Source organism: Athene noctua, chromosome 20 (genome assembly GCF_965140245.1).
Source record: "Athene noctua chromosome 20, bAthNoc1.hap1.1, whole genome shotgun sequence".
Taxonomy (NCBI): Eukaryota; Metazoa; Chordata; class Aves; order Strigiformes; family Strigidae; genus Athene; species Athene noctua.
The window spans coordinates 2668861-2696063 of record NC_134056.1 but is presented as its reverse complement, the minus strand read 5'-3'; the positions used below and the strand labels follow the sequence as shown (position 1 = coordinate 2696063).

Below are 27203 nucleotides of genomic sequence, written 5' to 3'. Positions count from 1 at the left end.
GTACTTCTGAGATGGATACAAAGACATACTGCTTCATACATTTCAGGATGTTGACCTTGATGATGTAACTGGTGAAAGCCCATACATTGGCAAGGCCAGGTATAAAAGAAATATGTTTATAAGAGAAGGCTATATTGCCAACAAAGCTCAGCAGATGGAGACTGGAACAATGCAACTAGATGAAGATGACTTCTGTAGGGAACCCCAGCTGAAATTGCAGCTCCAAACTCTAGATGAACTACTAAAGGGTAAAGAACAAAAGATTCATTCAGGTAAAATCTTAATTTTTATCAAATTAAAATAAAAAATATGTATATCAGTGTAGTTTATTCCACTGATTAAATGGTTGACACATATTTAACGTAACAGCAATAGTGTGTCAAAGGCTGTAAGTGCTGTAATTTCTAAACACTACTTGATGCATTTTGGGTCAAAACTCACAATTTCTTTTTGCTCTTATTTCAAGATAATTCAGGATGAAAAGATTATTGAAAAAAGAATGCTAAGGAGGTTTCCTATTTGATGCATTAATTTAATTGTATAAGACTCATTAAAAAAACTTTAGACGTACATTCTGGTTTCTCTTGGCTTTGATTATCACTGTTCTATGAAAATGCATTCTGATCAACGTGTTAACAGAAAACATGCATATCAGTGTTACACAGAATATCGAAATGTATGTTGCGGGGTTTGTTTTTTCTGTCTGCAGCACAAAGAAGATTAGAAGAACTGCAAAGTGCAGTAGGAAATGCAGAGCAACAAGTTTTGAAAGTAACAGGGGAACTGCAACAACTGGAGGATGCTCTGGCTCAGAAAAAAGTATGCAAAGAAGTTGCTCTGAGAATAACGAGGGAAAGTGTTCAAAGCAATGTTGATGTAAAAAATATAACTGGTTTTCTCCCTGTTCTTTTTTAAAGGGACAATTGTACATATGTAAATCCATTTGTCATGCATCGGAAAAATCTTACGGGTTTTAGATAGCTTCTTTACAAATAAGCTGTCAAGAGTTGTAGTGCAGTTAATTGCATCTAAACATGTTCCATATGATGCTGATGATAATTGTTAACTTTCCCCAGAACACTTTGGAAGAACATAAATATGATTTGAGTGCAGCAGTAAGTGGACAGTTTGGGGTCACTGCATTACTCAGCAGGAGACCTGGATTTGAATTTGAATGTATCTTCTCAGTTCCAGTAATTCTAAGCTTACAGCTCCTTAAAGCCTTAGTAGACAGAGCAGAAAGTAACAGAGTAATGGCACAACGTCCTAAGCAGTGCTGGTGACATCACAACATGTTCACAAGAAAGGAAGTTTTACCTGAACCTTGATATAATTGTATGGATTGTATATCTTTATTTATTTATCAGAAAAGGCCTTTCAGGAAGGACTGTAACTGTGTAGGTTTAGTTGTACAGCTAATAATAAGCAATATAGCTACATAATTGGCAGCAAGAATTAATTTTAAAACATCAGCATTAAACTAAAATTTTATCTTCCATTTCTTCAACAACTGTCATAAATTATTGCTTTTCTTAGTCTTTAAACTTCCCTTAAAATTGATGACCAGGATCTTCCATTTTTTAACTTAAGAAGTCATAACTGTGGGAGGGGAAAAAAAGACGTTCCAGATAGTCTTCTTAAGACTACAGGAAGGAATTATACAAGAGGCTTTTGAGGTCTTGTTTGAAAACAAAACACTTCAGGATGATGATCAAAATGAGGGTTTTGGCATTTCTTGGTATGGTAGACTGATGTGAAATCATAAGCAAACTGTTGTTCTATTTTCTCTTTCTGAGGAAGTCCTGTGAGTTTTTTGTTATCTTAAGAAAATAAAGAAGATTCAAAATGATGAATAATAATTTTTAGGCAACCAGTTTTAAAAATGTGTATTTCCAATTAAACTATTTTAGCCAACCTCCTAATGCTATCTCCAGATATCACAAGCCAACAAGGAAGGTCTTGAGCAGCAGTTGAGTGAAAGGATTCATATCCTGCATCAGCTACACAAGGAAGCTTTAGAACTGGAAAAACAAGTGGAGAAACAGAAAAGAGAAATAGGGAAAAAACAGAAAGAGCTTGAAGACTTGGAGAGTTCTCTTGCTTCTGTAAATCCTGAAGATCCAAGACATGTAAGTAAAACTGAAATCTGAAGTTTTTATGTGCTGCATATATTCATGTAGTGAGAAATGTAGTAAAAGCTACTTTAAGAGATTGCCATTCAGTTGTGCCTATTTCATGAGTTACATATACTTCTGCTGTTTATTTTCTTTAGCTGTTATCATTTGAAAAACATAAAAATCCTCACAATTTAAAAAAACGAACAAACAAAACAAAAACAAAGCCCAAACAAAAAAATTACTTTGGTAAAACACTTGGGCAGCTAATTTTTAATGGAGTGCAGCACGTTAAGGACTAGACCTTTATGCTTTGCAAAAACATGCTCTGCAGAGCCTTGGAAATGAATTTCTGTTTAAGAAATCCTGAACGCATCTTTTTGTCGAATCTGGCCTTAAATAATTTTAAAGGTCTGTGTAACTGCTGGAGGCCTACAGCTGAAGTCCTGCTTTGTCAGAGAGCTCTTGCATTGACACAGAAGTCTGTTTGCGAGAGGTCAGCCCAGAAAACCTGTCTGGGGTAGCCGATGTAGCTGACCTGGTCGAAGTGGGGACAATTTATATTAATATTCCAGCCTGTGAGCTGCAGAGGCAGTGGCAGCTTTGGTGTTCAGCATCCTGAAACGAGAATCAATTTTCAATAAATAGCTTTAATTCTGAAAAGATTTATACTGCCTTTTTGTGGGGACTGATGCCCCCTCTGCTGTCACATACAGCCCTGTCATTACAGATAGATTCAAGGTCTCAGAGGCCACGTTACAGGGTCGGAGCAAAGCTGGATGCACCCAGAATTTTTTTTTTTTTTTTTATCTCCAGGGAAGCAAGATTTTTTTCATTTTGGGAGTTGTGTTTAGATACAGCAAATGTTTGTAGATTTTTTTTTTTTTTAAACACGATTGAAAAAAAAAAAAAAATTAAAAGCTGATGGCTTTTTATATGAGAGCTTTCTAGGCCAGCTTGATGCTTTTAAGAATGCAGAAAGGAACTGTTTGTGTTTGGCGCCTGTTTTCAGCTGAGTCCTGTAGAGATTTTTAAAAAATGCGCTTTTTAAAAAAAAAAAAAAAAAAAAATATTTTTTCCTCTCAGCTGTTAAGCCCGAGGAGGGCTGTGCGATTTCCGGCGGGGTCCCCGAGCTACCGGGCAGGCCTCTGCCGGGCCCGGCCCTGCCCGCCGGCCGCCCCCCGCCCCGAATCACAACACAGGGAGCGGCCCCGGGGCGGCCCCTCGGCAGCGGGCGGGCAGCGGGCGGCGGCTCCGGGAGCTCCGGGGGTCCGGGCCCTGCGCTCCCCCCGGCCCCGCCGAGCCGCCGCGGGAGCAGCAGCCTGCCGGGAGGATGGGAGACTCTGCCTAACGGCTGGCCGTGCTGGAGGGATCGGTTCTGCAGGCAGCTGAACTCCAGCTCAGGGCTGGGGCGTTCTGCCAGTGGTACCGAAGGAAGCAAAGACAAAGGCAAAGCTGTAAGTGTTCCCTTTTTGTTTTCTAACCGCTCTCCTGTGACACGCTGCAGCAAAATGACTCAGCAGCGGCGCCTCTCCCTGCGTTTTCCTTGTTGAAATTTCACTTTTGAAAGCCGAATAGTGGTCTGGCTTCACAGGGTGACAAGTTGAATTGTACTAACGGCAATGTTAAAAAAAAACTTCCGGTTTCATCCATTTCAAAAAAAAAAAACCAAACCACAGAAAGCTCTTACCCATTACTTTTTACCCATTACTTTTGTTACAGAAGCAACCTTAGAAGTGATTTTTTTTCTGAGAACTTTAAAATTTCTGTGGTAGCTCGATTTATTTTTGTGAGTAGTAAGAAAAAAGGTGTCGTTTATCCTGACAGTATAATTATGTATTTTTCGAAATCTTCTGGCATTTGAGCTGTTTGTGAGTCATTTCATACCAGGGAGAAACAGATAGCACTATAGCGTTGATAACCGAGTTTTGTATACAGCTGAAACAATCGCCTAAATTCATCCTAAATGCATGGAGTGCTGACCAAAGTCTGTGTGAGCACTACAGAGAAATACAGTGTATTTCTCAGAAAATATTAAAAAAACCCCAAAAAACTGTTTTAAGTAAAAAAAAAAAAAAACACCAAACAAACAACCAAAAAAAACTGTTTTAAGTAAATTTTAGCTCTAAAGTTGGCCTGACCTGCTTGTTATTCAGAGTATTTTCCTTCGGGTGCTGACCTGACATGTTCTAAAGCATCATCTGCTGTGAAGGCAATGCAGGATGACAGGATTAAAGCTTCTGGAGAAAATCATGTTTGTTCTTGAAAGAGGAAATGGTATAATAAAAAGTAAAGGCAGGAAGGTAGGTAGTAGCCATGAGTAATAATTTCTAAATGCAGACCTTAATTCATCATGCCTGGGCAAGGGGGAGACTAAGGATGCTGTTCGTCACACAGATTGCTTGCCTCTTTGGGATTCCTTGTGGGACAGTAAGGAGGAAAAATAACAAAAAAACCCCAAAGCACCACAACATAACACTGCACTTGTGACTTCTGCTGCCAGTAGTAAGGCGCTCCAGAACTGAGCTAAAATATTGATTGGACTTTTAAAATCTGTATTGATGTTTTCCCACTACCTTTCTAACTGTTACTATGCAGGTTCACATGAAAGCTCAAAAAGCAAGTAAAGAGCAGCAGTTTGATGTAATGAACAAACACTGCAAACAGCTTGAGAGTCGCCTGGATGAAATGCTCTCTAGGATTGCTAAGGAAACTGAGGAAATCAAGGACTTGGAGCAACAGCTCACTGATGGTAAATTTTTCTTTTTGTCTTAACAGTATTGCTTGTGTTTAGGATGACATGACAATTGAATTGGGGATTCAGTTTTGTTTATCTTTGCTTAAATTAAAAGATAGGAAACATTTAGGAAAAAGTTGAAAAGCTATTCTTACCTAAAGACTCCTTTTAGATCAGTTAATTTATTTTTTTAAATTTTTTTCTTTAGTATATTCACCTCACTCTTACATGATTGGGAAGGTAGTTTGCAGGATTTTTTGGTTTGTTTTTTCTTTTTTTCTTAATGTGAGGGGGAACTTTTGGAAACTGACTTAATAAAGTCAATGAACAAAATTTAGATATACATTTACTATACCTCATCTATGTGAAAGTAAATATCCCAGAAAAGAATACGAGTATAAAAACTCAAACAAAATTGATGTGAGGTAGCAAGTGTTATCTTAGGTGAGGGGCAGGAATGCACAAAGTGTGATTTCTTTTTAACTCTTCCAGTGGTCAGGTGAATACATAAACATAGGAACTCCCAGCCTTTAAAAGAGGCATTTTCTGGTTGAGTTCTAGATACTTATTACTACATATTCCAATAGGTGAACATTTTAAAGAGGATTGAGAGGCAGTTTTGTTTGTTTTATAAAGAAGTATGGTTTCTTAAGTATCTCAAATTTGTTTTGCATTTCTGCAGGTCAAATAGCAACAAATGAAGCACTGAAAAGGGATTTAGAAAGTATTATCACTGGATTACAGGAATACCTGCAAAGCGTTAAGTGTCAGGCAAAACAGGCCAATGATGAATGTAAGGAGTTGCAGAAGGATAAAGAATCTTTGCTACAAAGATTGGCACATCTCGAGGAGGAAAGAAACAACCTGGAAATAGTTGCTATGGATGCAGAAAATATGAGAAAAGTAAGGCTTAATTCTATTTTTCTTCCCAAATGCAGATACGTAAGATTAAAGTTTAAAAAAAAAAAAAAAAAGCAAATGACCAAATTTGGAATAGCAGAGCACAATGTCTTGGATAAAATAATTTTTTCGAATGGTAATTTGAATTAGATGTTCCCACGCACATTAAGAACAGAATTTGGGCTTTAAAACCAGTTGCAGGAGACATACAGTAAAGCTGTACTTTATGGAAGATGTCTCAGAAAAGCAGGCTTTACCTTTCAGACGTTCCTAAAAATGGATTTGCAGTTGATACCACAGTGAATTGCATTAGTGAAAAGTGTCTGGATACTAGCCGAGGAGGTGCGTATTATTAGCTGCATCTGTCCTATCAGCCAGTTGTTTAGAGAGCTGTCTTAGGATCCTGATAAGTTTTATGTAAACCTTAATACCAGGGACAAATGTGTATCACTTTAAGCTACGTGTCTCTGACTTGAGCATAGCTTTGTCACAGTAGCATCATTGACCTGATCTTTGTATGTAGTAGTGGCACCTAGCTTTAAGTTTTACTGTTTAGGGTTAGTGTCTGTTTGACCTGTCTGCTGTCACAGTGATGATGAGATCCAGAGTGACAGAGGAAGAGAGGCAATGTACTCAAAAGAAATCCTGACTCTCCTGTGTGCATAATTCTAAAATAAATGTAAAATTTCAGGAAATTACAATGCTAGAAGGTGCACTCCAGGAGCAGCGAGAAATAAACGACTCGCTTAGGGATGCACAAGGGGACATCAGTGCTTATGAGGCTGAACTGGAAGCCCAGCTAAGAGACAGAGACACAGAAGCTAATCAGCAAAAAGAAGAATTGGAAAGACTGAAGCAACTTAGCCAGGTAAGAACAGAGCTCTCGGGCTGCCAAAGGAATCATCTACCCCAGGACAAGGGGCAACCAAACTTTCACCCATACCACATTTCCAACGTTGACTTACGAATGGTTGTTGGTTTAGGTGTGCCCCCAAGTGGAAAGTGGTATCAGTTTGCCAGGATTTATGATTCTGTGTTTAAGCAAGGTGCAGATCATTTGGGGAGCCTGTAGGGAATATTTACCATATTTAAAGGGAAAACAATAATCATCTTTTTGGAAAGAGATAACCATGCACACATCAAACACTGAAGCAGTCCTGTGAAAAGTAGCAGGGGAAAGACAAAGTTTGGTTTTGCTCTTTGTAGTAAAAAATTGAGTTTTACAGCAATTTTTTTTTAAAGTAATATATTATAAAACTAGCTTTCTGCTGGGGAAGAACAATGTATGCTGTACAGTCCCTTTGTATCTTACTGTTGGGGATCCTTATTTGGATTTGTGGATGATGATGATGATGATGATGTACAAAAACTACTGTTTTGGTTCAGTTTCCATTCATCAGAAATCAGCATGGTGAGGTTTTGTTGCAAGACTCATTCCAACTGCATATGTCAGATTGCAGGCAGAAAGGAAAATGCAAAACAGTAAAGTGTGGTGTTCTGTCCCTAACTGCTCCAAGTCTTCTAGTTTTAATGTTTCAGGAAAAACTTGAAAGCTCTCTGTAGAACGCTGATAAAATGTAAACCTGTCACTTACCTGGTGGGTAGGACAGGCTTAGGTGAGGTCTAGATTAGAAGTTACAGTACAAGTGGTGATGATGATGGATTTAGGAAATTACATCTATTATGTATGTAAGATGATGGGTTGGTTTGGGTTGTTTTGTTGGGTTTTTTTTAGGAGGTGTATTGTTACTATTTTAAGAAATATAGCTGTTGTGTAGTGGGTGACAGGTTGGGGTTGGGAGCGGGGATGTTATCTGAAGGTTTTCTGTGTTTGTAGATGGAACTGTCAGCCCTACAAGCTGAACTTGAAAAAGAAAGGCAAGCATTAGAGAATGCTCTGGCCAAAGCACAACTAGCAGAAGAGAAGGAACAACAAAATTTTAAGCTCCTTTCTCAATTCAAACAACTGCAGGTAAAGTATTTGCTGCTTTAAAAAAGTTACCTGATAGGCAGTATGTTTCCCTACTCCCCCAAGGGGAAAATGCTAAGAATTTTAAAGGATTCTGTGTGAATCTTGTTTTGAAATTCTGTACTATTTGTGACTTTTTCTGACTTTAATTTTCTTGTCCAGACACCCCACACCATAGTCTCTATTTTCCTGTCTTTTTTAGCTATTTAGATTGACCTTTGAAACGATTTCAAAGCTGCTCAGTTGTATTGCAGAGGGATTGATAAACTGTTCTATGTATTGGTTCAAGCCATGCTGAAAAAAATGTTTGGACTCTTTGTTTAAAAAACAGGCAAAGGAAAAAAACCGCCTTAAATCCCAACCCTCCAAAAACCCAACAGCAATAACAAAGACCCCCAAACAGATGTAGATATTAAAAATTGTAGCTTTTACATTTGTGCGTTTTGTTTACTTAGTTGTGTGGACAGGTGTTTATTTTATTTTATTTTATTTTATTTTATTTTATTTTATTTTATTTTATTTTATTTTATTTTATTTTATTTTTTAGGGAGACAATAATCTTCTGAAACAACAGCTTAAAGATCTTCAGAATCAGCTAAACCATGCAGTTGGTAACTTAATTCATCCTGAGGAAGTCTTAGCTCGTATAAATGAACTCAAGCAGAAGCTTCAGACAGGAGTTGGAGAGATTAAGTGAGTACAATAAAAGTACAAATAGTGTTAGATTTGTGCATGTGAAAGTGGTAAGGACATGAGAGCGACAAGGTACATGTGCTGTATCCTTCTGAGTGCAACTTGAGGCAGTTCAAACTTGAACTTCAGCACCCTGGGGTTGTTAAGAGAGCATCACCTGAGCTCAGTAACTATATTACTGAGGGAAATACACAGCCCTCTTGGGTTTCACTGCAAGGGACGGGGCAAACCTTTCCCCATCTTTGTCCCCAGCAGCAAAGAGTGGTAAGAAACAAAGACAGAGGGGTATAGAGGTCTGTCTGTGCAGAGTAATGCGGTCAGTGCTGCACCTGAATTCATTTACACTGGATCTCTTAAACTTGTACTATTGTATTAGGCTTCTTCATTTCAGCATCTGATACCACAAATTAAAATCACTATTTTTCTGTCTTGGAACCTGGATTGTTTCTCTTTCAGATGTCAGAATTCAGCTGATGTTTTAGGGAAAAGCCTTGCAAACCTGCAGAAAGAATTTAATGACATCCTTGCTGATGCTCAGAGGGAAAAAGAGAAAGCATGGGCTAGACAAAGAGAATTGCAGGAAGAAATGGTATCCCAGCAGGAAAAACTGGAAGAAGTACAGGAGAAATATAGACAGGCACGTATCCAAACAACAAAAGCAAGAGTAAGACTATTTCAGCTTAGAGTTTAAAAGGTAACTTGCAGCTGAAGGACCAAGTTTCACTATGGATGCAGCATTGCTACTCTCCGTCTTTCAGAAGAGTATAATTTCACTGAAGGTAGACGAATACATTTGTTTGTCAGAAGCACACTGACAGCTCACATGGGAGCAGGATGCTGTCACTTGTGATTGGAATAGGAATACTAACCATTACTAGAGTTTTGATTTTTCCTGTTGTGCACAAATATGTGTAATTGTAATAATAAATGTAGTAATTTTCATTATAAAGAAATTGTATAAGCAGATAAAAACTTCTGAATAGGAAAAACAAATAAGTGACCACTTCTGTGCTGTGTACCCTGTGAAATTCTGGTTAGTGAAACATATCAGCCATTCTTGCTTGCTTTTGATAAGTGTGTAATTGTATATTTGACAGGACACGTGTTCCTTTGCAACTTCTTGTTGGCTTTTATTCTATAAAGCTTGCAAAAAATGTTGCTTGGAGGAGAAGGGTTTCATGTGCATTAAAACTTCCACAAGCAATCTCTAATTTTAGCTGTATGATGAGGAGAGATCCACTTTTGGTGTTTGTGTAACAGTGGAGTCAGAACTGGTTTATTATTTTTTTTTATTAATAGTCCTTATGATTTTTGCCTGATTACTTGGTGAATTAGAATTTAGGCTCAATGATATGTCTCAGAGGCAAAAAAGAGTTCAATTAAGGTAGAAAAACATAGCCAGTAACATCCTTGAAAGATCACTGTACATACTACTATCAAAATGGGCACGTTTGAAATGTAATAGAGTGGCAAATTTCCTTTTTTCCTTTTTCTTCTGCTACAAAGTATACTGGTAACCACCTCCCACGAAGTTGTTTCTTTACATCATTAAAATAGGGGTGGCTTTTGGGTGAAAAAAATAACGTTTCTGGCTACTCATTCTAACTTACTTCACTTATAGGTTAAAGCTGAAAACAGGCAGAATAAGAACAAGGTCCATCAGTTAGAGAATGAAATTCAACATTTACATGAAAAAATAAAGAGCATGGAAGAAATCCAGGGCCTTGCTGATCAACAGCTCCAAGAAGCAGATGAAGAGAAAGAGACTATTCTTGCTCAACTGGAAGATTTAGAGAAAAGGGTAGGAATAAGGACCAGTCTGTGCACTGTGTGTGCTCATGAAGGTTCAAAAACTTCTGAATTATTTTGCTTTCTAAGATCAAATACAGAAAGGAACATTGAGGTTATATATTTAGCATCTTTCTTTTCCTTAAATTTTATTGGTTGTCCTTGCTTTAGGGTTTGGTTTTTTTTTTTCCTGTTACTTCTATGCATACAATACAAAATGGGATATCTGTGGGGTAAAAAGTCTCACCAACAGAAAGCCTGTCTTCCGTGCTGCTTTTTACTTAAAACTTATAAAACCTATTGTTTTCCTCATTTCAGAAAAAAATAGAAGATGCCAGGGCACAAATGCAATTTGTCAGTCTGGATAAAGAACTGAAGGAATTAAAGAGAGCAATCATCACTTCAGATAAACTGGCAGCCACAGAGCTCTCCATTGCTAAAAATCAGCTAAAGGCTCTTCATGGGACTGTTCACAGAATTAATCAGGAGCGAGCTGAGGTAAATCAACACTGATAATTAGTTGTTTTTTATGTAAGTAGTGCTTTTGAATGCCATCATAGTGGGAGCAGTTCTGGTGTTGTCTTTTAAATTCAGCTTCAGAGCTTTATTCTGAATTGTCCTGCTGCACAGGAGCTCTTGGTTTGGACAGTCTCATCCTGAAATATAGTAGGTGAACGTCAGAGTAAATTCGGGTATGGACAGGTGTTCTTGCTGTGTGTTAGAAGGTGAGGGAGAGGCAAGTTTAATCTCTTGTTAACTGGAAGTCAAATAGATAATACATTGTTACTTAAGGTGGGAAAGCAGAAGGGACTACGGCAGTTTGTTCTGGGAACCATTTTTGGCTACATCCAAACATCTCTGTAGAAAAGCTGTAAAGTTAAAGGAGAAACATTATTTTACATAAGCTTTGCCAATTTCTGGAATTCCAGAACAGACAAGTGCTGATGGTTCTTATTAGTCAGCTTTTCACAAAGCTGCGTGAGACATCTGCAAGCTTGTGAAGTATTCTTGCAAACTAAAGCTCGAACTAAAATGTCAATTTTAGGAGATTGAGGAAGCTGAAGAGTTCTGTGCTGAGGCAGCTCGTGCAGCCCGGGATCTTGCCAGAGCAGAAGCAGAAATAGAATTGTTACAGCAACTCCTCAAAGAGAAGGAAGAACAAGTAGGTTGCAGTGATGTTTGCTCTTTATTATATCAAGAGGATAAAATACTTAGGTATATTTGTTCGGTGAGTTTCTGAAAACGCCATCTTTAGATGTGTGTGCCCTGCCCTTTTTCGTCAAGTTTTCCCAAGTCACAATGTTCTTCCCTCTCCTGACATCTGCCAGAGAACAATATGAAAACCTCCCTGGCTAGAGTAGCCGACTTTTAAGTAAAACTGTCACTTAAGTGCCTTTACATGGCTTTTTTGTCTGTAAGCCTCGGTCATATGAGGGGATGGAAGAACAATTCTGTCACGTCAAGGTGGTACGTGTGTTTTGCTGAGTGAGCATTTTTGTAAGAACAGATGGGCATGTTTGAAAAAGTTTCAGTTCAATCTAAACTGAAGTGCTTTGCTTTGTTCTAAACTTGTATTTTAAATAGTTTCAGCGTGAAATGGAGAAAGCTGGCGAGAAGACTGTTGGAGCAAGCGCTCAGAAGTTTGAAATTGATAAATTAAATGAAGCTATGGAGCAACAAAAAGCAGAAATTGACCGTTTAAGATGGCTGTTGGATAATATTGGGACAGGTAATCTTTTTTTTCTCCATTTCTTGCAGATAAACATGGATGAGAAGACTTGACTTTCTCCATACTTCTCACTGTTTAAGCTGAGAAGCTGTTCAGAGCTCTGCAAGTTTATTCTAGGGGAATAAACTGTTCAGGATAGCTTCCTGTACAGGATGCATTAAATCACTGTGCTTCAGTGGATCCTCTGTATCTGTGGATATGAAGCAAACAGCAAGGCACAGTGCAGTTAGGTGAAGCATATGGGTCTTTGCTTCTTCAAATACGAAAAATGAAGGAAATGGATGGTTAAAGACCAGCAGTGGCACCAGCCCTTTTAGGTTTCTAGCTTTGTCAGTTGGCATCCTCTGGAAATTTAGTCCAAGTTTTTCCTTAGTTTGAAAATCAGAATGACAGTCTGTAAGTTTTCATTAGTTTGTATTAATAACACTTTTTGCAACTACTTAGAAAACAGTAATTGTGCTATGCCTTCAGTTTAGACTGCTCTAGAACATTGTCAGGTATCTATATATAAGGAAAAAAAAGCATCAGTTACATGTATGTGAACCTAAATTTCTACAGTCTTAAAATTATAAACTTGCAATGGCCAGCGTATGTCTATGCTGTATGAAAGTGTTTAGTTTGTTTCCTTCAGCAATGCATTTTTTTAATATTTCAGATGAACAGGCTAGCAGTGAGGGGAAAGCTGAATGCAATATTTATGACTTAATCATTTGCCTTACATGCCTATAAAATATGATTAATTTACAGGTAACAAAGATGAAATTGAGAATTTACAAGATGAAATTGCAGCCGTCAGAGATGTGCTTTCACAGCAGAACGATTACATCACCAGTATAGCAGATCCATTGAAAAGAAGGGGATACTGGTGTTACATGCCATCATCCCAGGTCAGAAATAAAAATCTTGTTGTGTGGAAAGCCATTTGATATGGGAAGGTCCCCTATAAACTTGCTAGGTCTGGGAGTAACTTGATAAAAAATACTGGCTGGCGTGTAAGGGAAATACTGAAACAACACATTCACAAATATTCCCTGATAAAAGCTTATTACTATGTAGTAATGGGAATCTAGTGTATGTAAAATTTGGAGGCAACTATTCAAAACGCAGTGCTGTAAATTCATTTAGGTAAAGGTTAAAAGGGGATATTACAGGCAAACATTTCCTGCAAACCAGCACTTGTCTGAATTTCAGAGAAATATTGTAATAAATACATTCAGTGCTCTCTTTTAAAGCAGCATGATGCTTGGAAGTGAGAGAAGGCAGAGTGTGTATAGCCTGTTCTTGAAAAATCACTACTTTAGAATGTCTACAACAAATAACTTACGTGACTCGTTATTTCTAGATTAACATATTTCTAGATTTTTGTTCTTCTTTAGGGTTCAACTCCTGCTTCCCGCAGCACAAAAGATTCTGGAGTCTGTTTACTGTGTTCTGGCACATCCCCACCCAGGAGAGGGTGTGGTCAGGACAGGCAGTGCAGGAAGGAAGACTTGCCCCATCAAGGAGGATGTTGGGTTTATTCACCAGTCAGAAATAGGTTGTGGAAAACAAATTCTGGTAAAAGTAAGTCAATCTCGTGGTCTCAGAATGTTTAGGAGTGTACTAAAGATGGACTTGCTTAGAATTCAGAGTGAATTTTTTTTGATGTGCATGAGTGAATTATAAATGTTAATTACTGCTGAACTCATTCAGCTTAAGCAGCATTTATCACATTTTTGTACATTACATAGAATTTAAAATGAGCGTTTGAAGAATGTCTTACTGAAAAAGTGATTAAAAATATCCTTTTTTTTTTTTTTTTTTTTTTTTTTTTTTTTTTTTGGTAAAGGTAGAAGAACGAAAGAAGATAGTGAAGGAAATGAAGCAACTCGTGTTCCCAAAGACCCTCCCTTTGTCCCACCCCCTGGTACAGTTATTTACACAGTCCTTCCAGACGGTGCCCCTGTACCTCAGGGGACTGTGGTTTATGGCCCTCCTCCTGCAGCAGTGGGTGGAGGTTCAGTTGCTCCTGGATCTGTTATTTACGGCCCCCCTCCTGTGGGAGCTCAGGTCGTTTGTGGCCCTCTGCCTCCAAACTTCACTGTCCCACTCATTCCTGTTGGAGTGCTTCACTGCAACGTGCCTGAACACCATGATTTGGTAAGATACAGAGCTGTAAGCTGCAGGTTTAACCACGGGCAACTGACTTTTAAGAATGGATTAGGAATTAACATATGCTTTCTCAAAAAAAGAGGCAACCCCCCCCTGCATTTTCACAGAATAGATTAGTCCAGGGTTGGTTTTTTTTAAAAAAATTAAAAAATCCCTGCTAGGAGGGTTCTGGATCTGTGTGGGCTTGCTGATAACAGTGCTCTACCTTCAGTGCTAGTAGTGCAGTCTCTGCTATCTGTAGCTGCTCTTGTGTCTCAGGAAGACTGAAATAGAAAATAGACCTTAATTTTCTTGTTCTGTTTTCTCTATGTAGGAGAGTGAAATCTCAAGGCTAGAAGACACTCTGTATTATTTAAAGTCTCGGAAATACAAAGATAAATGGTCGGAGGCAGCTGAGCATAAATGGAAAAAAGAGGTGGAAAAACTGCATCAAAATGTTGAAGAACTTCTGCATGAAAGAGAAGAGTTGGAAGATCAAATAGCAGAGCTACGACGAGCAGCTCAAAAACATAACAAACGCAGGTAAGAATATTGCACTAGAACACATTGGAAGCAAACATGGGGAAATACTTAAACTGTTTTCCGATAAAAGTCGGTTTTGTGTTCTTTACCATTAGTGTAAATGGACTAGAACTTCCAAGAGGCTTCGGGCCTCTGGCATTTTGTATTTTAATTCTGTGTCTTTCTTCCTGACCTCTTAGGGACTTTATTGAAGGGTGTACTGACAACCTCATTGCAGAATTGCAGTTAGAAAAGTCTCTCAGACATCATGAAGATATTGCAGACGAAATTGAGTGTATAGAGAAGACTCTTCTGAAACGACGAGCAGAGCTTAGAGAGGCCGACAGGCTGCTTTCAGAAGCTGAAGTGGAACTTGAGAGCACACAGGGGAAAGTAAGTAAAGCCCTAACTCTGAGTGCAGAAGGATTTGCATGGTAAGATTTTTTTTTTTTTTTGTTAAGCAGAGGATTTTTGATTGTCTAAGCAGTTTTGTTTTTCACTTGGATAACCAGATGCTTCTTAAAATGCTTCTATAGGAAAATTAAGTCGTGGGATAACCTGCGCTAAAGAATGTTTTGGTCTTTGCCAAAGAGGAGGAAGCTTTTCTGCTCTGGACAGGAGAGGAGAAAAGGTTCTACTTTGTGGTCTAGAGAGGGAGAAGGCTCAGGTGGAATATATAATCCAGGAGGAGATCATCTTTAGACATCTAACCTGCAGGTTATGGATGTGGAAAGCATAAGATGGAAATGTATTGTCTCAGTAATCTTCAATTTTTACTCTAGACTAAAGACACTATTCAAAAGTACAATCATGCCAAACAGCATTTGACCCAGACTGAAACTGAGGCAGAGGAGCTAGAGCGAAGGGCTCAGGAAATGGCCATTAAACTTGTGAAAGCAGATCAGCAATTAAGGTACACTGTTCTTGTGAATTTGTATCAAATGGGGATGAGGAGAAGAACAAGATTCTTTAAAATACCAAGAGTGTGCTTTTGGAGAGGGAGAGCTGTTAAAATGTTAATATGAAAAGGCATAAATGCTTCTTTAGGTTATTACAGGCAGATACAAGGGATTTAGAACAGCACAAGAGGGAACAAGAAGGTGTTTTGAAGGAGATTAACAAAATGGTGGCTGCAAGAGACTCTGAGTTCCAGTCCTTAAACCAGAAGATAGAAATGCTAACTGAAAGGTAAGTATTTTTATTTTATCGAATACAGTTTATGGTATAAAGATGTCCTACTCCAGTAAGTTACTGCCTCAGGTATTTGTGTTTCTTCTGAGCCATGTTTTTATCCTCACTGTCAGTCTTCAGAAGCTTCAAGGAGATATTCAAGTTGCAGAAGGTAATGAAGAACATCACCTCCAAATCCTTAGAGAAGCAGAAAGCCTTCTTCAAGGCAAGAAAACTGAACTGGAAAGACTGAAGGATCAGGTAAGTTTTATCTTATTAACTCTGGACTATCAATAGTGTTATTTTTGATGTAAGTGGAAGCTGAGAAGAGTCTTAAGTTCTGAACTGCATTGTCTGAAGAATTTAATTCTTAGGTTTATTTTAATGTTGGTAATTTGAATTGTCTTTGTTTTGTCTCATATGATCCCAGTCTCACTGGTGTTTCTGCAGAGACAATCCTTATTGCATTTCAGAATAAGAAACTTAACTCTCTGAGGTACAGGACTGCACTGTCCAGATCAGAACTTAGTCTTTAGTATTGGCTTTATTACCCAGGTTTAGCAATTGAAACTCATTGCTCTGAGAGGATCCTTGCACGTTACACAATACAAATAAATCTCTGTCAGGGAACAGTGTACTGCACTTGTCCTTGTGCATGTGTGTAGCTACAAAAATAGAAGTCTTTAGATGCTTCTTCTGTTAATTCTATGTTGTAGATCAGTGCTCAGCAACAAGAGCTCTCGTTTCTAGAGCAACAGTTAAGCCAAAGAAAGGAAGAGCTCCATGTCCTTCAAGACTGTATTTCTCAAAAGAAAGGTGACCTCAAAGAAGCTCTTCGAGATGGAGAGGCCGAAGCAAATGAAAAACTACGCCAGATAAGAGTAACTTTTCAAAACGTGTTTTCAATTCATTATATCTTTTGAAAAACAGGAAAGGAAGTATCAAAAACATCCCATAAAGTTTCCACAAAATCAATTTTGCTTTCTACAACTGCCCAAAACTCACTGAAAAATAGAGCAAGTTCACAGTTTTGTGTGATCAAGAGCTTGGTCCAGATGCACAAATAAGTAATAGAACTCCTAGAATTCCCTAGTTGCAGTAACACTTAGAGAATTGATCCTTTGAACTAAATTGTATTAAATAGATGTCTGTGAATGACTTACTGTTGCTGAGACAAGCAGCTGCTGAAGCAAATCAGTCTGATCAGTGTGTGTAAAACACAAAAAGCAGGTGTAAGTCAGCTGTCTGTCTCCACCCCTGTTTACAGAGACGGGATTCTGTACTTTCTGAAATAAAAACACAGTATCAAGGTTAATTATATTTTGTGGGGTTCTTTGGTGGGGTCGTCTTGTCTGACTTCCTGTTTTAAGGCTTGTAGATCAAAATCTTTGGAAGATTACTACTATGCATTGTCAACAAGCTCAAAGACTTAAAACTAAATATTATATATTTGTGTTTGTTTACACCATTAACTGTAACTGTAAACTTTGGAATTAAATTGACCAGAATACGGTTGACAGGCTTCTTTTAATTTTATAAATATTTAGAACTTCTATTTAAAAGGAAGACTTTTTATTTAAAATGACAAATAATGGCCTTCCTTGTAACACTGATACATATCCACAGGAAATAAAACTACTTCTGGAAGAGCTTAACGTTGAGAAGAAAGAACTGGATGTCCAGATCAATGAGAAAAGAGCGCAGCTTTCCTTCTTAAAGAAAGATATTGGAAAAGAGGAAGAAAATCTTCAAGGAGTACTTGGGCAAATTACCAGGCATAAGATAGGTGTGTCCCTGGCTCTACTAGGTTGTATTTTGTGCAGATTGGAAAGAAATACACTCTGAGCTGCAGAGCAGAAGGCTGTTCCTCACTCCTTTTAAAATACTGTGAATGACTGCAGAGAAGGAATTTCCTGTCATTCTCATAGCTTACACAGAGCTGACAGGTACCCTGTGCTTAACTTGAGGCAATGTTTTGTGCTGCTTCACGTTTGGGACAGGAGTTTTTCATGCCAGAGAGAAATGTGAACAAATCCACTGTCAGGACTGATCAGTAAGTTCCCTACTGTGAGCTTGGTGTGCTTGGGAGACGTCAGCCAACTGTGCTGCATTCACAGAAGAATTATACACTGGGGTGTGTGGGGAAATGGAGGAATCTCCTTTTAAGCAGTTCCATCCTGTCAGGTCGTGGGAACTATAAGCAGTGGCAGTTTGCAACTGTTGTACTTTTTCTGTAATATTTTCTTTCATTGTTTATCAGTCAGATATTCTGTCCCAGAAAACTCCCTAGGGAGTAGGAAGAGCAGGAGAGCTACAGGCCTGCAACTTGCTGGTCGAACAGCATCAGGTGTAACGCCTGATGTGTCTGACACAGCAATTGTGAAGAGTTTTTACAGGGATGATACCAATAGAATGCATTTGATGTGCTTGTAATAACCTTTTATTTCTTTCATCTTACTAGAACTGAAACATGTTGTGGAAATGCTGGAGCTTGAAAGTGATGAACTTGAAGGTTTGAAGCTACAACATGACCAAAAGGTCAATGAGTTAGAGAAGATTCAGGTTGCAATTCTAGAAGTAAGTATTTCTTCTACAGCTAATACAGTAGCTGCATGTCCTGTGGTTCTGTTAAACTCTGGGTAATGGAGTGCCTACACTTTTAAATCAATCAGTTTCTAGTCTGATTTCAGCTTATCAAAAGAAGTCCTAAGCCTGATTTTTAGGCTTAAGGGCTTGTTGGGCCCTTTTAAATAATGGGACTGTTTTGGTGCATATAAGGGAGAGAGGGGAAAAGGACAGAAAGCTTTTCGTGGCTGTAGAACTGAGTACTGTTTCCCTAGCATTAGCTTCCAGGGTCTTTTTATCTGGATTCTGTCTGTGTCCTCACTTGCAAAGAGTAAGTGTGGAAGACAGTTTACTAACTCAGCTGGCCGATCTTCTCTACCATTAAAAAAGTATTTTAGCTCAGCTAGTCTCTTCTCTTTTTGGTGAATAAAGACGGACATTCAGTTTTTCTACCAGTGGGCAGAGAGATCAGCAGCATCCCTCCAGCAGCCTCCCTAGGTCAGAGTCGGGGGTAGCTCTCCTTTACTCAGTTTTGCAGTTATGGAAAATCTGACATGCGTTTGCTAAGAGAGCGTTTATAAGCAGGTATTACCTGCTGCTTAGGTTTAAAAAACTTCCCCTCTTCTCTCTGTACTCTGAAGGATGGAAAAGGGCCTGGCTGATGTGGTTTGGTACGTTCCTATTGTCACATCAGCTGAGCGCCTCACAGCCCTTGAAGGGGTCATTCTCTCAAAACCCCTGTGATGAACAGATGTGCTGCTCCTATGGGTGGAGGAAAAATGGTGGTTAAACTGTGATGGAACAAAGAATTGCACCTCTGTCTTCCAGTTCTCATGCTCATACTCATCATAACCTTCATCTGAGTACGCTCAAATTAATCTGGCACTTGAAGCAGTTATCCCTGTTTATATTGCAGCAGTTAGAGGGTGCTCTAGCCTGCATGTGATCCCTGGGGATGAGAGGTTTTTCAACTGCTGCTGCTAAAGACGTTAATAACTTGTTCTACTTCTTGACCATCTAAATGTGTTGTTCACAATGCCTTCTTTTGTAGGAGAAGTTAAAATTGGAGAACATTCAGAGATTACTTCAGTGTCAGCAAGGGGAAGTAGATTGGCAGGAACAACTACTTGAGAAGGACCGTCAGGAAAACGAACATCTGGTTTCTCAAATGCGCACTCTGCAAAATAATATTGAGTCTTTGAATAAAGAAAAGGAAAAGCTTGAGGACGACTGTCAGAGTTTGGAAAAGAAGTTGTCACAAACCAGAAGGTGGGAGGGAATGTTTTTTGGTTTTTGTTTTTTGTTTTTTTCGGCAAAGATCAGAAGTGGCGGGAAGTGACTTGAATGTCTGTTTATCATAATTAAAAATATAGCTGTAACTTTGAGGTGCCCAATTACACAGAATATGCCATTTCTTATATCCTGTGGAGGTTTTATTTTAAGCATGTCCACAGCAGACTTACAGAAAATACTCAGCAGTGAAGCTGATGAATGCAACAGCATTTGTTGTATCACGGCAACGTGATGAGAAATGTTATGAAAAGCAAAATGTTCGAGTCTTGGAACAGGACAGCTGTCTTGCTCTCGTGACTGCTAGGTAGCATCCCCTTGAGCTGAGAGAACTTTTACTGAAATGCAGCTGTTTCTTAGTCCTCACCAAGTACTTCCAGCGTACTGAGAATATATTCACATTTTACAGAGACTTAACTGCTACTGAAGACAGCAGCAGAACTGCCTTGTCCAATGTAGAGAAAATGGAATTGGATGTTAAAAACCTGCAGCAGGAGGTAGATCTATTGAACAAACAAAAAAATTCACTGAATGGAGACATTATTGTTGTACAGAAGGATCTTCAAGGTAAAGATCAATTTTTGGTTTTAAACTGTAATATATTTGAAGAGAAATTGTGTTAAAAGTACACTGTAAGTGTACTGTATGATATTAGATATCCACCATGCTCAGATATCTACAGGCAGAAAGTATTTAACATGTTGAAAAGATGGAGCTGTTTCTCCATTGTTCATTCTTCATTTATGAAAAGAAGTAATTTATTTGTATAGGTATTTCAAATTGCTGACTGAAAATCTCAGTTGCCAAATATTTTTCTAGAAAAAAAGGAAGAACTGGAAACACTGAAAGGAGAATTAAATGACTCCAGGCAACAGCTGCTATTGCTAGAACAGGTTGGTGTTGGTGAAATACTTGTTTATTTTCATGTGGGGAGTAGATTGTGGCACAGAAATGAGGGGTGTCATTTCTCACAGCAGCTGACAGTCCATCCCCTGTTCCTCATCTGAGCTCAGAGCTCATGAACCTCGGCCCGTTCCCTGCCTTGTTCTGGCTGAGTTTGGGGTGCTGGGCACGACGGGGGGTCCTGCAGCAGCTGGGATTGCTGTGTCTGGGGCAGCTGGGATGACTCTTCCAGTCAGGTTGTTACTGGCAGATTGGAGTCTGTGGCTGCTTTTGCCTTTGGTTTTGGATTGTTCAGTTTGGTGGGGGGTTGAGGGTTTTTCTCTGTGGATTTGTTTGGTTTGGAATTTATCTTCTTTCTAGAAAACAATCCAGACACAGAGGCAAAGTCATCTGGTTTATTGGTTTTTTTTTAAGGAAGAAGATACTTTTTTTAAAAAAAAAAACAAACAAAAACCACACAACAACTAGCTTTTTATCTGGTGGCTCCTATTGCGATAATTCACTCTGTGGCTGGTTTAAATGGAAGGTAACCTTGGGTGTGATGAGGGGCAATCAGTTCTGTTCTTTGAAATGCAAGCCTTTTAACCAGAGAGCTGTTACTCTTACCAGCTAGTTATGTCACCTGGTTTTATATTTTATATTGCAGGATTTAAAAAATAATACAAGGCATCAGGAGGAACTGCTTAGAGAGCAGGCAACCCTGAAAGAAGATATCCTAGAGTATTTAAGGAAACGTAAGGATTGCCAGGAGAGACAGAAAAAGAGGGAGAACCAATTGCAGCATCTCCAGAAAGAGATTGAAGAGAAGGAAACAGAACTGGCCAAGCAAGAAGTGGTAACGAGTCTTCTGACGTGCCTCGCTTTCTCCTGACCTCTAATAATAATGCAGGCCAGAATGGTTTGGGTGCATGTTTACAAATAGTATTTGAGGCAGCATAATGCCTCATTTTTAGAGGAATAAGAGTAAATAAGAAGCTTCAACATCGAGTTACATTTTAAGGAAAAGTAGTGCATCACAACAAAGGACTTGAGCCTTCTTGGCAGGGTCATCTTATACCAAAATGATGATAAAACTGCTGCAAAGTGGGTGCTGAGCACCAAGTGCAGGAAGGGCTCAGTGCAGTGCAGGGCACTGCCGTGCTGTGTCTGCGCTGCTGGAGCTGGTGAGGAGATGGCCTGGTACAGATTATTCTCTGTAATTCTATTTTGTCAGCTGCCAGGATAGATACAGCAGCTGGATGTAGTACAGAGAAATTCTTCCCATGCTCTTGATCACTCTTGGGACTTGAGCAAACTGTGTAGAGTACCTGAAGTGATACAGTGGATTTCAAGTGAAACTAATCAAAACTTAACTCCAGCTGCATTCCGTAATTCCAAATCTAAACAGAAAAAATTCCAGGGTGCTTTTATCTTGAAGTTCCCTTTTGATTTTGAGTGGATCACTGTTGGCAGGTAACTTTTGTTCTTCTCTTCTACGGTCTGTCTGTGCAAAGCCCATCAGCCCTTCATGGAAATCAGGGCTTAATTGTATATTCCTATAGTAAAATTAACTTATGTCAGCTGAGCAGTTTCAACAAAGTGTTAACCAAAAGAAAAACTGAAAAGAACAAAGAAAAATGTACTGAAAATAAAAGCAAGAAAAACTGATCAACTTTCTTTGTTAGTAGGGAATATTAGGCTATTAATTCTTTCCAGTTTACACTGCTTTAACTTCTGTAATGTCTTCTGGTGATGGTCTTTGTTCTCATTGAGTTGGCACTGGTTAAAGCGGTGGGTTTTTTGGCAGATTCTTCATAACCTCAAGCAAAATTCAGAGCGTGAAGGAAAAAAACTGGAAGAATGTACTGCTAAAGTGAAAGATCAGAAAATACTCCTGGAAAAGGAACTAACAGATCAACAAAAGAAACTGGAGCAGGCAATAGCAAAAGTAAAGCTGGCAGAAGAAAACCTCAGGAAGCTGGAAAAGGAGGAGTCCCGATGTGCAGCACTTGAAGAAACTGTCAGAAAAAGCAGTAAGATTCATTGCACAAATACATAAATAAATTGTTACCATCTGTGGGTTCTAAGTCTAAGGAAACCAACAAATTTTTCTGTTAATCTCACTGGGTTTCTAATGCGGCACATGGACTGACTCGATCCTTAGACTGACTTGCTCAGCTGACATTCTAGACCCAACTGGTGTTCTGGCCCCTCTCACCTTGTGTCAGTGTTTTTACAAGCCATTGCTGAGCAGATTAATGTGTTTGAGAAATACCTAATGTGCGTGAAATATGCCAAGACACTTAACGTTTCTGCTAATCAGGATTGTTTTTTTCAAAATGTTATTTACAGAACAGCAGCTCTCAGAAAAGGAATTACAATTACAACAGAAAAATAGAGAAATGCAGTCTCTTCAAAAAGAGCTGGAAGTCTCCAGGTGTGAGCTAAACCATCTCCAAGATCAGATAGCATCAGAGAGAAAAAAAGCAGAAAAACACATCCTGAGTCTGAAAGAAGCGATGAAGATGCAAAGGATGCAGCTTGAAAGAAAACTGCTTGTAAGTCCTGGAGAATGTTTGGGGATTTGGGTTATTTTTAAACAGCAGCATGATAGAACACCCATTTATATCGTAGGAGGAACAAAGTAATACATTAACTTCATGACTAGACAGAACTTGAGGCAACCAGACTCTGGTATTTCTAGCTTGTGCTGCAGAACACCTCTGGTTACTCCTATTTAATGCCTTTTAACTTGAAGAAATTGCGTTGTGTTGATTCATTTTTCTGCAGTGGCTGCTCACGGTAAAAGGCACTTTTTCTGCATTTTCCTAGGAACAAAAGCATGAAAATAACTGTTTGCGGAGCGATAGAGCAGCTGCTGAGGAAGCCACGCACAGTGACCACAGACGGGCCAGGCGCCCTCCGAAGGACCTTGCCCAGCCCCTGCAGCACTCCCCGGATCTCCAGAGCCAGGTACACCCGAGCAGCCAAATGCCGGCGGGTTTCAGGGAGAGCTCTGCCTTCCCCACAAGTTTACGTTGTCTGGGGTTTGAATCTCCGCCTGTTTGCTGTATCACAGTTCAAAATAGACCTACTTAAAACTGAGGGGTGATTTTTTTTTTTTTGATTTTTTTTTTTTTTTAAATTTATTTTTATTTTTCCCCCAATTCTGGGAGAAGTTAAGCTTTGTTAATAGTCCGTAGGATCAGGCAGCTCCGTAATCCCAGTTTAAAACCAAACCAACCAACTGCAGCCAGGCAGCCACGTGTGGAGTTGGCAGCGTAGGGCTGCCCAGCTCTGCAGTGTCCCTTCTTCAGGTGGGGGAGGCCGTGGCAGAGGGGTGCAGCTGCCTGGTTTCCTGCCCATCCCATCCCATCCCGGAGAATTCCAGGTGCTGTTTAGCCCAGTGACACGGATCAGCCCCTCTCGCCCAGTGAAACGGTCGCTGAAAAAGAGCCCGTGGGCACGGGGTGGAGGGCGCTGGGCCTAGCTAGTCCTTAGGAGTAATTGGGCTTGGATGCTCCCAAGATCTGTGGCAAATGTACTGAAACGTTTGCTGTCAGCTCAGTTTAGGCAAGAATTGGGACTCTGCTCCTGTCGACATGAAGGTCTGGTAATAGGAGCTTGGCATAACTAAAGTCATAACTTTTATGCAAATCACTAAATGTTATCAAGGTTCAAAGCTACTCAGTAGGCACTTAATAACGTGTTAGTGCTAACCTGGGCCAGCAGTTTCTTCCTTTGATACTTGGAAGTTAAAAGGTGATTTCAGGTTGTCTGACTCTTTCTAGTCCTTTAATAAATCCTTTATAAATTGTTTCTCAGTCCTTTAAAAACAGGGTCTTTCAGAGAAGAATATTGTTGGCAGCTAGGAAGCATTCGAGGAAGCCGTACAAGGTCAGAGTGTGGGCAGGTTTAAGTTAAATAACTTGGGTCTTGGTAAATTTAGTTGCCTCTGTCACCATCCAAGGGGCTTCACAGGCAAAGTTAATGTCAGAATCAGGGCTGCATCTGCTCAGAGGTGTTGTGGTTCCTGGCTGCACTAGTCAAAACAGCAACATTGCAGTAATCAGCCTTGTTCATTCAGTGACCCCAGAAAATCCCTTTGGGGTGATGCTGCATGTGTAACCTGATGCAAAGTGCTGAGGCTGTTCTGTGATGTAGGTTAAAACTCAAGAGGACCTGGACACGAACCGAAGGGAAACAGAGAATGCAGCAACGTCGCTCAAGCTGGAGGTTGAAGATGAAATTAGGAAGGGCTTTACGTCTTCAAGCCCATCTTCTCTAGAACTGCTGGAAGATTGGGAATCGTCTTCTGAAGTAAAGGGGAGGCTGCAGGGTGACTCTGATAACGGGCAGGAGCCTGGGCTGTTCGCAGCTGCTGACAAGAGACTCTTCACACTGGAAGAAAAGTTGAATTTTTCTAAAGTCTTCTTAACGGTAAAATGCTTTTAAAAAGTAGCTGCTCCTCGTGCTCCCACTGAGCCTGCCCGTGCTGGTACCTCCAGCTGTAATGCTCGGTTGCTGAATGTGCTTTTGTTTCCAGGATGAACAGTGGCGTGGCGAGGCTCTCCGAGAAAAACTGCAGCACCACGAAGATCGGCTGAAGGTGGCACATCCACACCCCCACCCCCAGCCCCCCCGGGGCCCCTCTGAGCACCCCCAGAACAGCCGGGGAGCACAGGGATCCTCCAGCACCTCCCCCTGGGCGCAGCGAGTGGCTCCGGCCTCTGGGTGGGAACAGGACCAGAAAGCTCAGCCCTGTCAAGATGAATAATTTATAATTAATGGTTAATTGGGGTTTTGCGTATTCCAGCAAGATTCCCTCACACCATACTGGGGTGTATCAGCAACGGGAGGAATTGGAGTGCAGCAGCACCCACCGTTGCTTTAACTAGTTAAACCGCTTTAACTACAGGTCATGGCCAAGTTTAGGTAGAACGTACTTGGTGCTTTTTCAAGCATTTCATGACAAAGGTCTTAGAAATGGAGCGTATTTCTGACTGGGGAGGAGGTGAACTGTTCAAAACTAATTCCCAAACCCATTGCCATCTGCTTGTGGTTTGACTTTTCCCATCTCATCCCTTCCGGCTTGACTTTAAAGTCATCAAATTTTTTATAAATACAGTCTTGAAAACTACACTAGCTGGATAGAAACAACTAATTAATTTGTTTAGGCTCAGCTCCGGCAGTGCATGTCCAAGCAAGTGGAAGTGTTAATCAGAGGAAAGCAGCAGACGGAGGGCACCCTGCACAGCCTGCAGCGGCAGGTGGACGCGCTGGACGACCTCGTCAGCAGCGCTGCCTCCGATTCGCTGCTTCTAGCCCAGAGCTCCAGTCTCGTAACGCTTCACGACGCTCTGAATTTAACAAAAACACAGGTAATGCGCTACTCCTCAGGAATTCTGGGTGGGTTTTTTTAAATAATGAGCTCAGGGGTAGTTACTACAGGCATCTGCCCAGTGGCTTGGGGGCACAGGGGCTTTCCTGAAGGTGGGGTGACAACGCTGCGCTCTGTCACTGGCAGCAGCAAACAGCTTTGAAAAGGGCAAATTTTCCTCAGAGGGTTTGGGGTTTTTAACTTTGTTCTTTAAAATCCAGATTTTTTTTTTTTTTTAGATCAGTGCATCTGCTAATTGAAGACGTGAATCTATTATTTTTGTTAAATTATCAATTATTAATTTTACTGCTTCTCCTAGGCTGCTCTGACAAGGCTCAGGCCTGTCCCCGGCAGCCCCGTGGGCATTTCAGTGCTGTCGCAGACGCTGCGTTCCTGCTCCCGAGGAGTTTCTCAGTGAAGCCCAGAGGTGAGATGGGAACTTCACCCACCCTGAGTGTCCTGAAGGTTGAGGCTCGTGGGTTGGAGGTGGCGGTAGCCCAGGGGCAGGTGGGGCTGCCCCCGGGGGTTCTGCAGCCCATCAGGGGGACAGGCACAGCCTCTCCAGGGCTGCAAATGCTGCACAGCAGCCAGCTGGGCCCCAGCCTGGGGCAGAGCTGCTCACCTCAGCTCTCTTCCAGGTGCCACTCGGCTCCACCATCAGCCACCACCGTGGCCCATCTCTACCTCCCTGGCCCCCGGCCCCCACCGGAACAGCCGGCCGCAGCACCTGCTCCCTACTGTGAAGTCTTTGGTACGTTTGAGTAACTGAGCTTTATGTATATAAGTTAGGAGGGTTTTTTTAAAAAAAAAACATTCTAAATGTGGATTTCAAGGTGTGCAAAGCAACTATTTAAGTGGAGGTATGTGTTGGTTCCCAGTTAAAACTTGTGCCAAGGACAGAGTTGTCCAGTTACCTGTTGTTAAGTGTGTGGATGTTTTACATATGTTTTATTTTTGAGTACATCCTTAAAATAAACCTCAGTGACTCCTCCTTGGTCATATCCACTTTTTTCAAGATGCTCTCAAGCAGGGCAGGAGCAGGCTCTGACTGCTCTGGCTCCCAGCAGCAGGAACGTGTCCAGGGTGGGTGGTTATGGAGTTTAACTGGTGCAGCCCCCTGAAGGCTGAGCTGTGTCACCACGTGACTGCTTCATGGTTTCAGAAACAAAGTTCAAAGCAACTTGCTCTTAATTCGTAGCAGAAAAGCCACTTTGTAAAGCCTTTGGGCAGCAGCAGGAGGCACCATGAGCACAGAACTTGTTACCACCCCCCTCCCTGTCCTAAGGAACATCTCACCCTCCCTCACAGGGCAGGCGCCTGGTGGCTATTCCCCA

General features: G+C 40.4%; 1 protein-coding gene across 1 annotated transcript in view; it reads left to right on the top strand.

Moving 5' to 3' along the window:
• CNTRL (centriolin) overlaps positions 1-26854 on the top strand; it is a 35220-nt gene extending 8366 nt beyond the window's left edge. Inside the window, exons 10-45 of the mRNA XM_074923761.1 lie at positions 47-272; positions 710-819; positions 1935-2129; positions 4713-4866; positions 5534-5754; positions 6443-6619; positions 7589-7723; positions 8268-8413; positions 8870-9077; positions 10035-10214; positions 10520-10699; positions 11247-11363; positions 11786-11930; positions 12678-12817; positions 13307-13493; positions 13759-14069; positions 14395-14603; positions 14783-14975; positions 15365-15495; positions 15630-15770; positions 15887-16013; positions 16469-16633; positions 17379-17538; positions 18214-18329; positions 19369-19586; positions 20017-20174; positions 20427-20500; positions 21157-21345; positions 22297-22522; positions 22842-23047; positions 23322-23462; positions 24654-24929; positions 25036-25098; positions 25667-25870; positions 26189-26296; positions 26508-26854. Coding sequence (XP_074779862.1) covers positions 47-272; positions 710-819; positions 1935-2129; positions 4713-4866; positions 5534-5754; positions 6443-6619; positions 7589-7723; positions 8268-8413; positions 8870-9077; positions 10035-10214; positions 10520-10699; positions 11247-11363; positions 11786-11930; positions 12678-12817; positions 13307-13493; positions 13759-14069; positions 14395-14603; positions 14783-14975; positions 15365-15495; positions 15630-15770; positions 15887-16013; positions 16469-16633; positions 17379-17538; positions 18214-18329; positions 19369-19586; positions 20017-20174; positions 20427-20500; positions 21157-21345; positions 22297-22522; positions 22842-23047; positions 23322-23462; positions 24654-24929; positions 25036-25098; positions 25667-25870; positions 26189-26287 — 5928 coding nt within the window. The 3' untranslated portion in view covers positions 26288-26296; positions 26508-26854. The remainder of the gene's footprint in view (positions 1-46; positions 273-709; positions 820-1934; positions 2130-4712; positions 4867-5533; positions 5755-6442; positions 6620-7588; positions 7724-8267; positions 8414-8869; positions 9078-10034; positions 10215-10519; positions 10700-11246; positions 11364-11785; positions 11931-12677; positions 12818-13306; positions 13494-13758; positions 14070-14394; positions 14604-14782; positions 14976-15364; positions 15496-15629; positions 15771-15886; positions 16014-16468; positions 16634-17378; positions 17539-18213; positions 18330-19368; positions 19587-20016; positions 20175-20426; positions 20501-21156; positions 21346-22296; positions 22523-22841; positions 23048-23321; positions 23463-24653; positions 24930-25035; positions 25099-25666; positions 25871-26188; positions 26297-26507) is intronic.
• Positions 26855-27203: the final 349 nt, after the last annotated feature.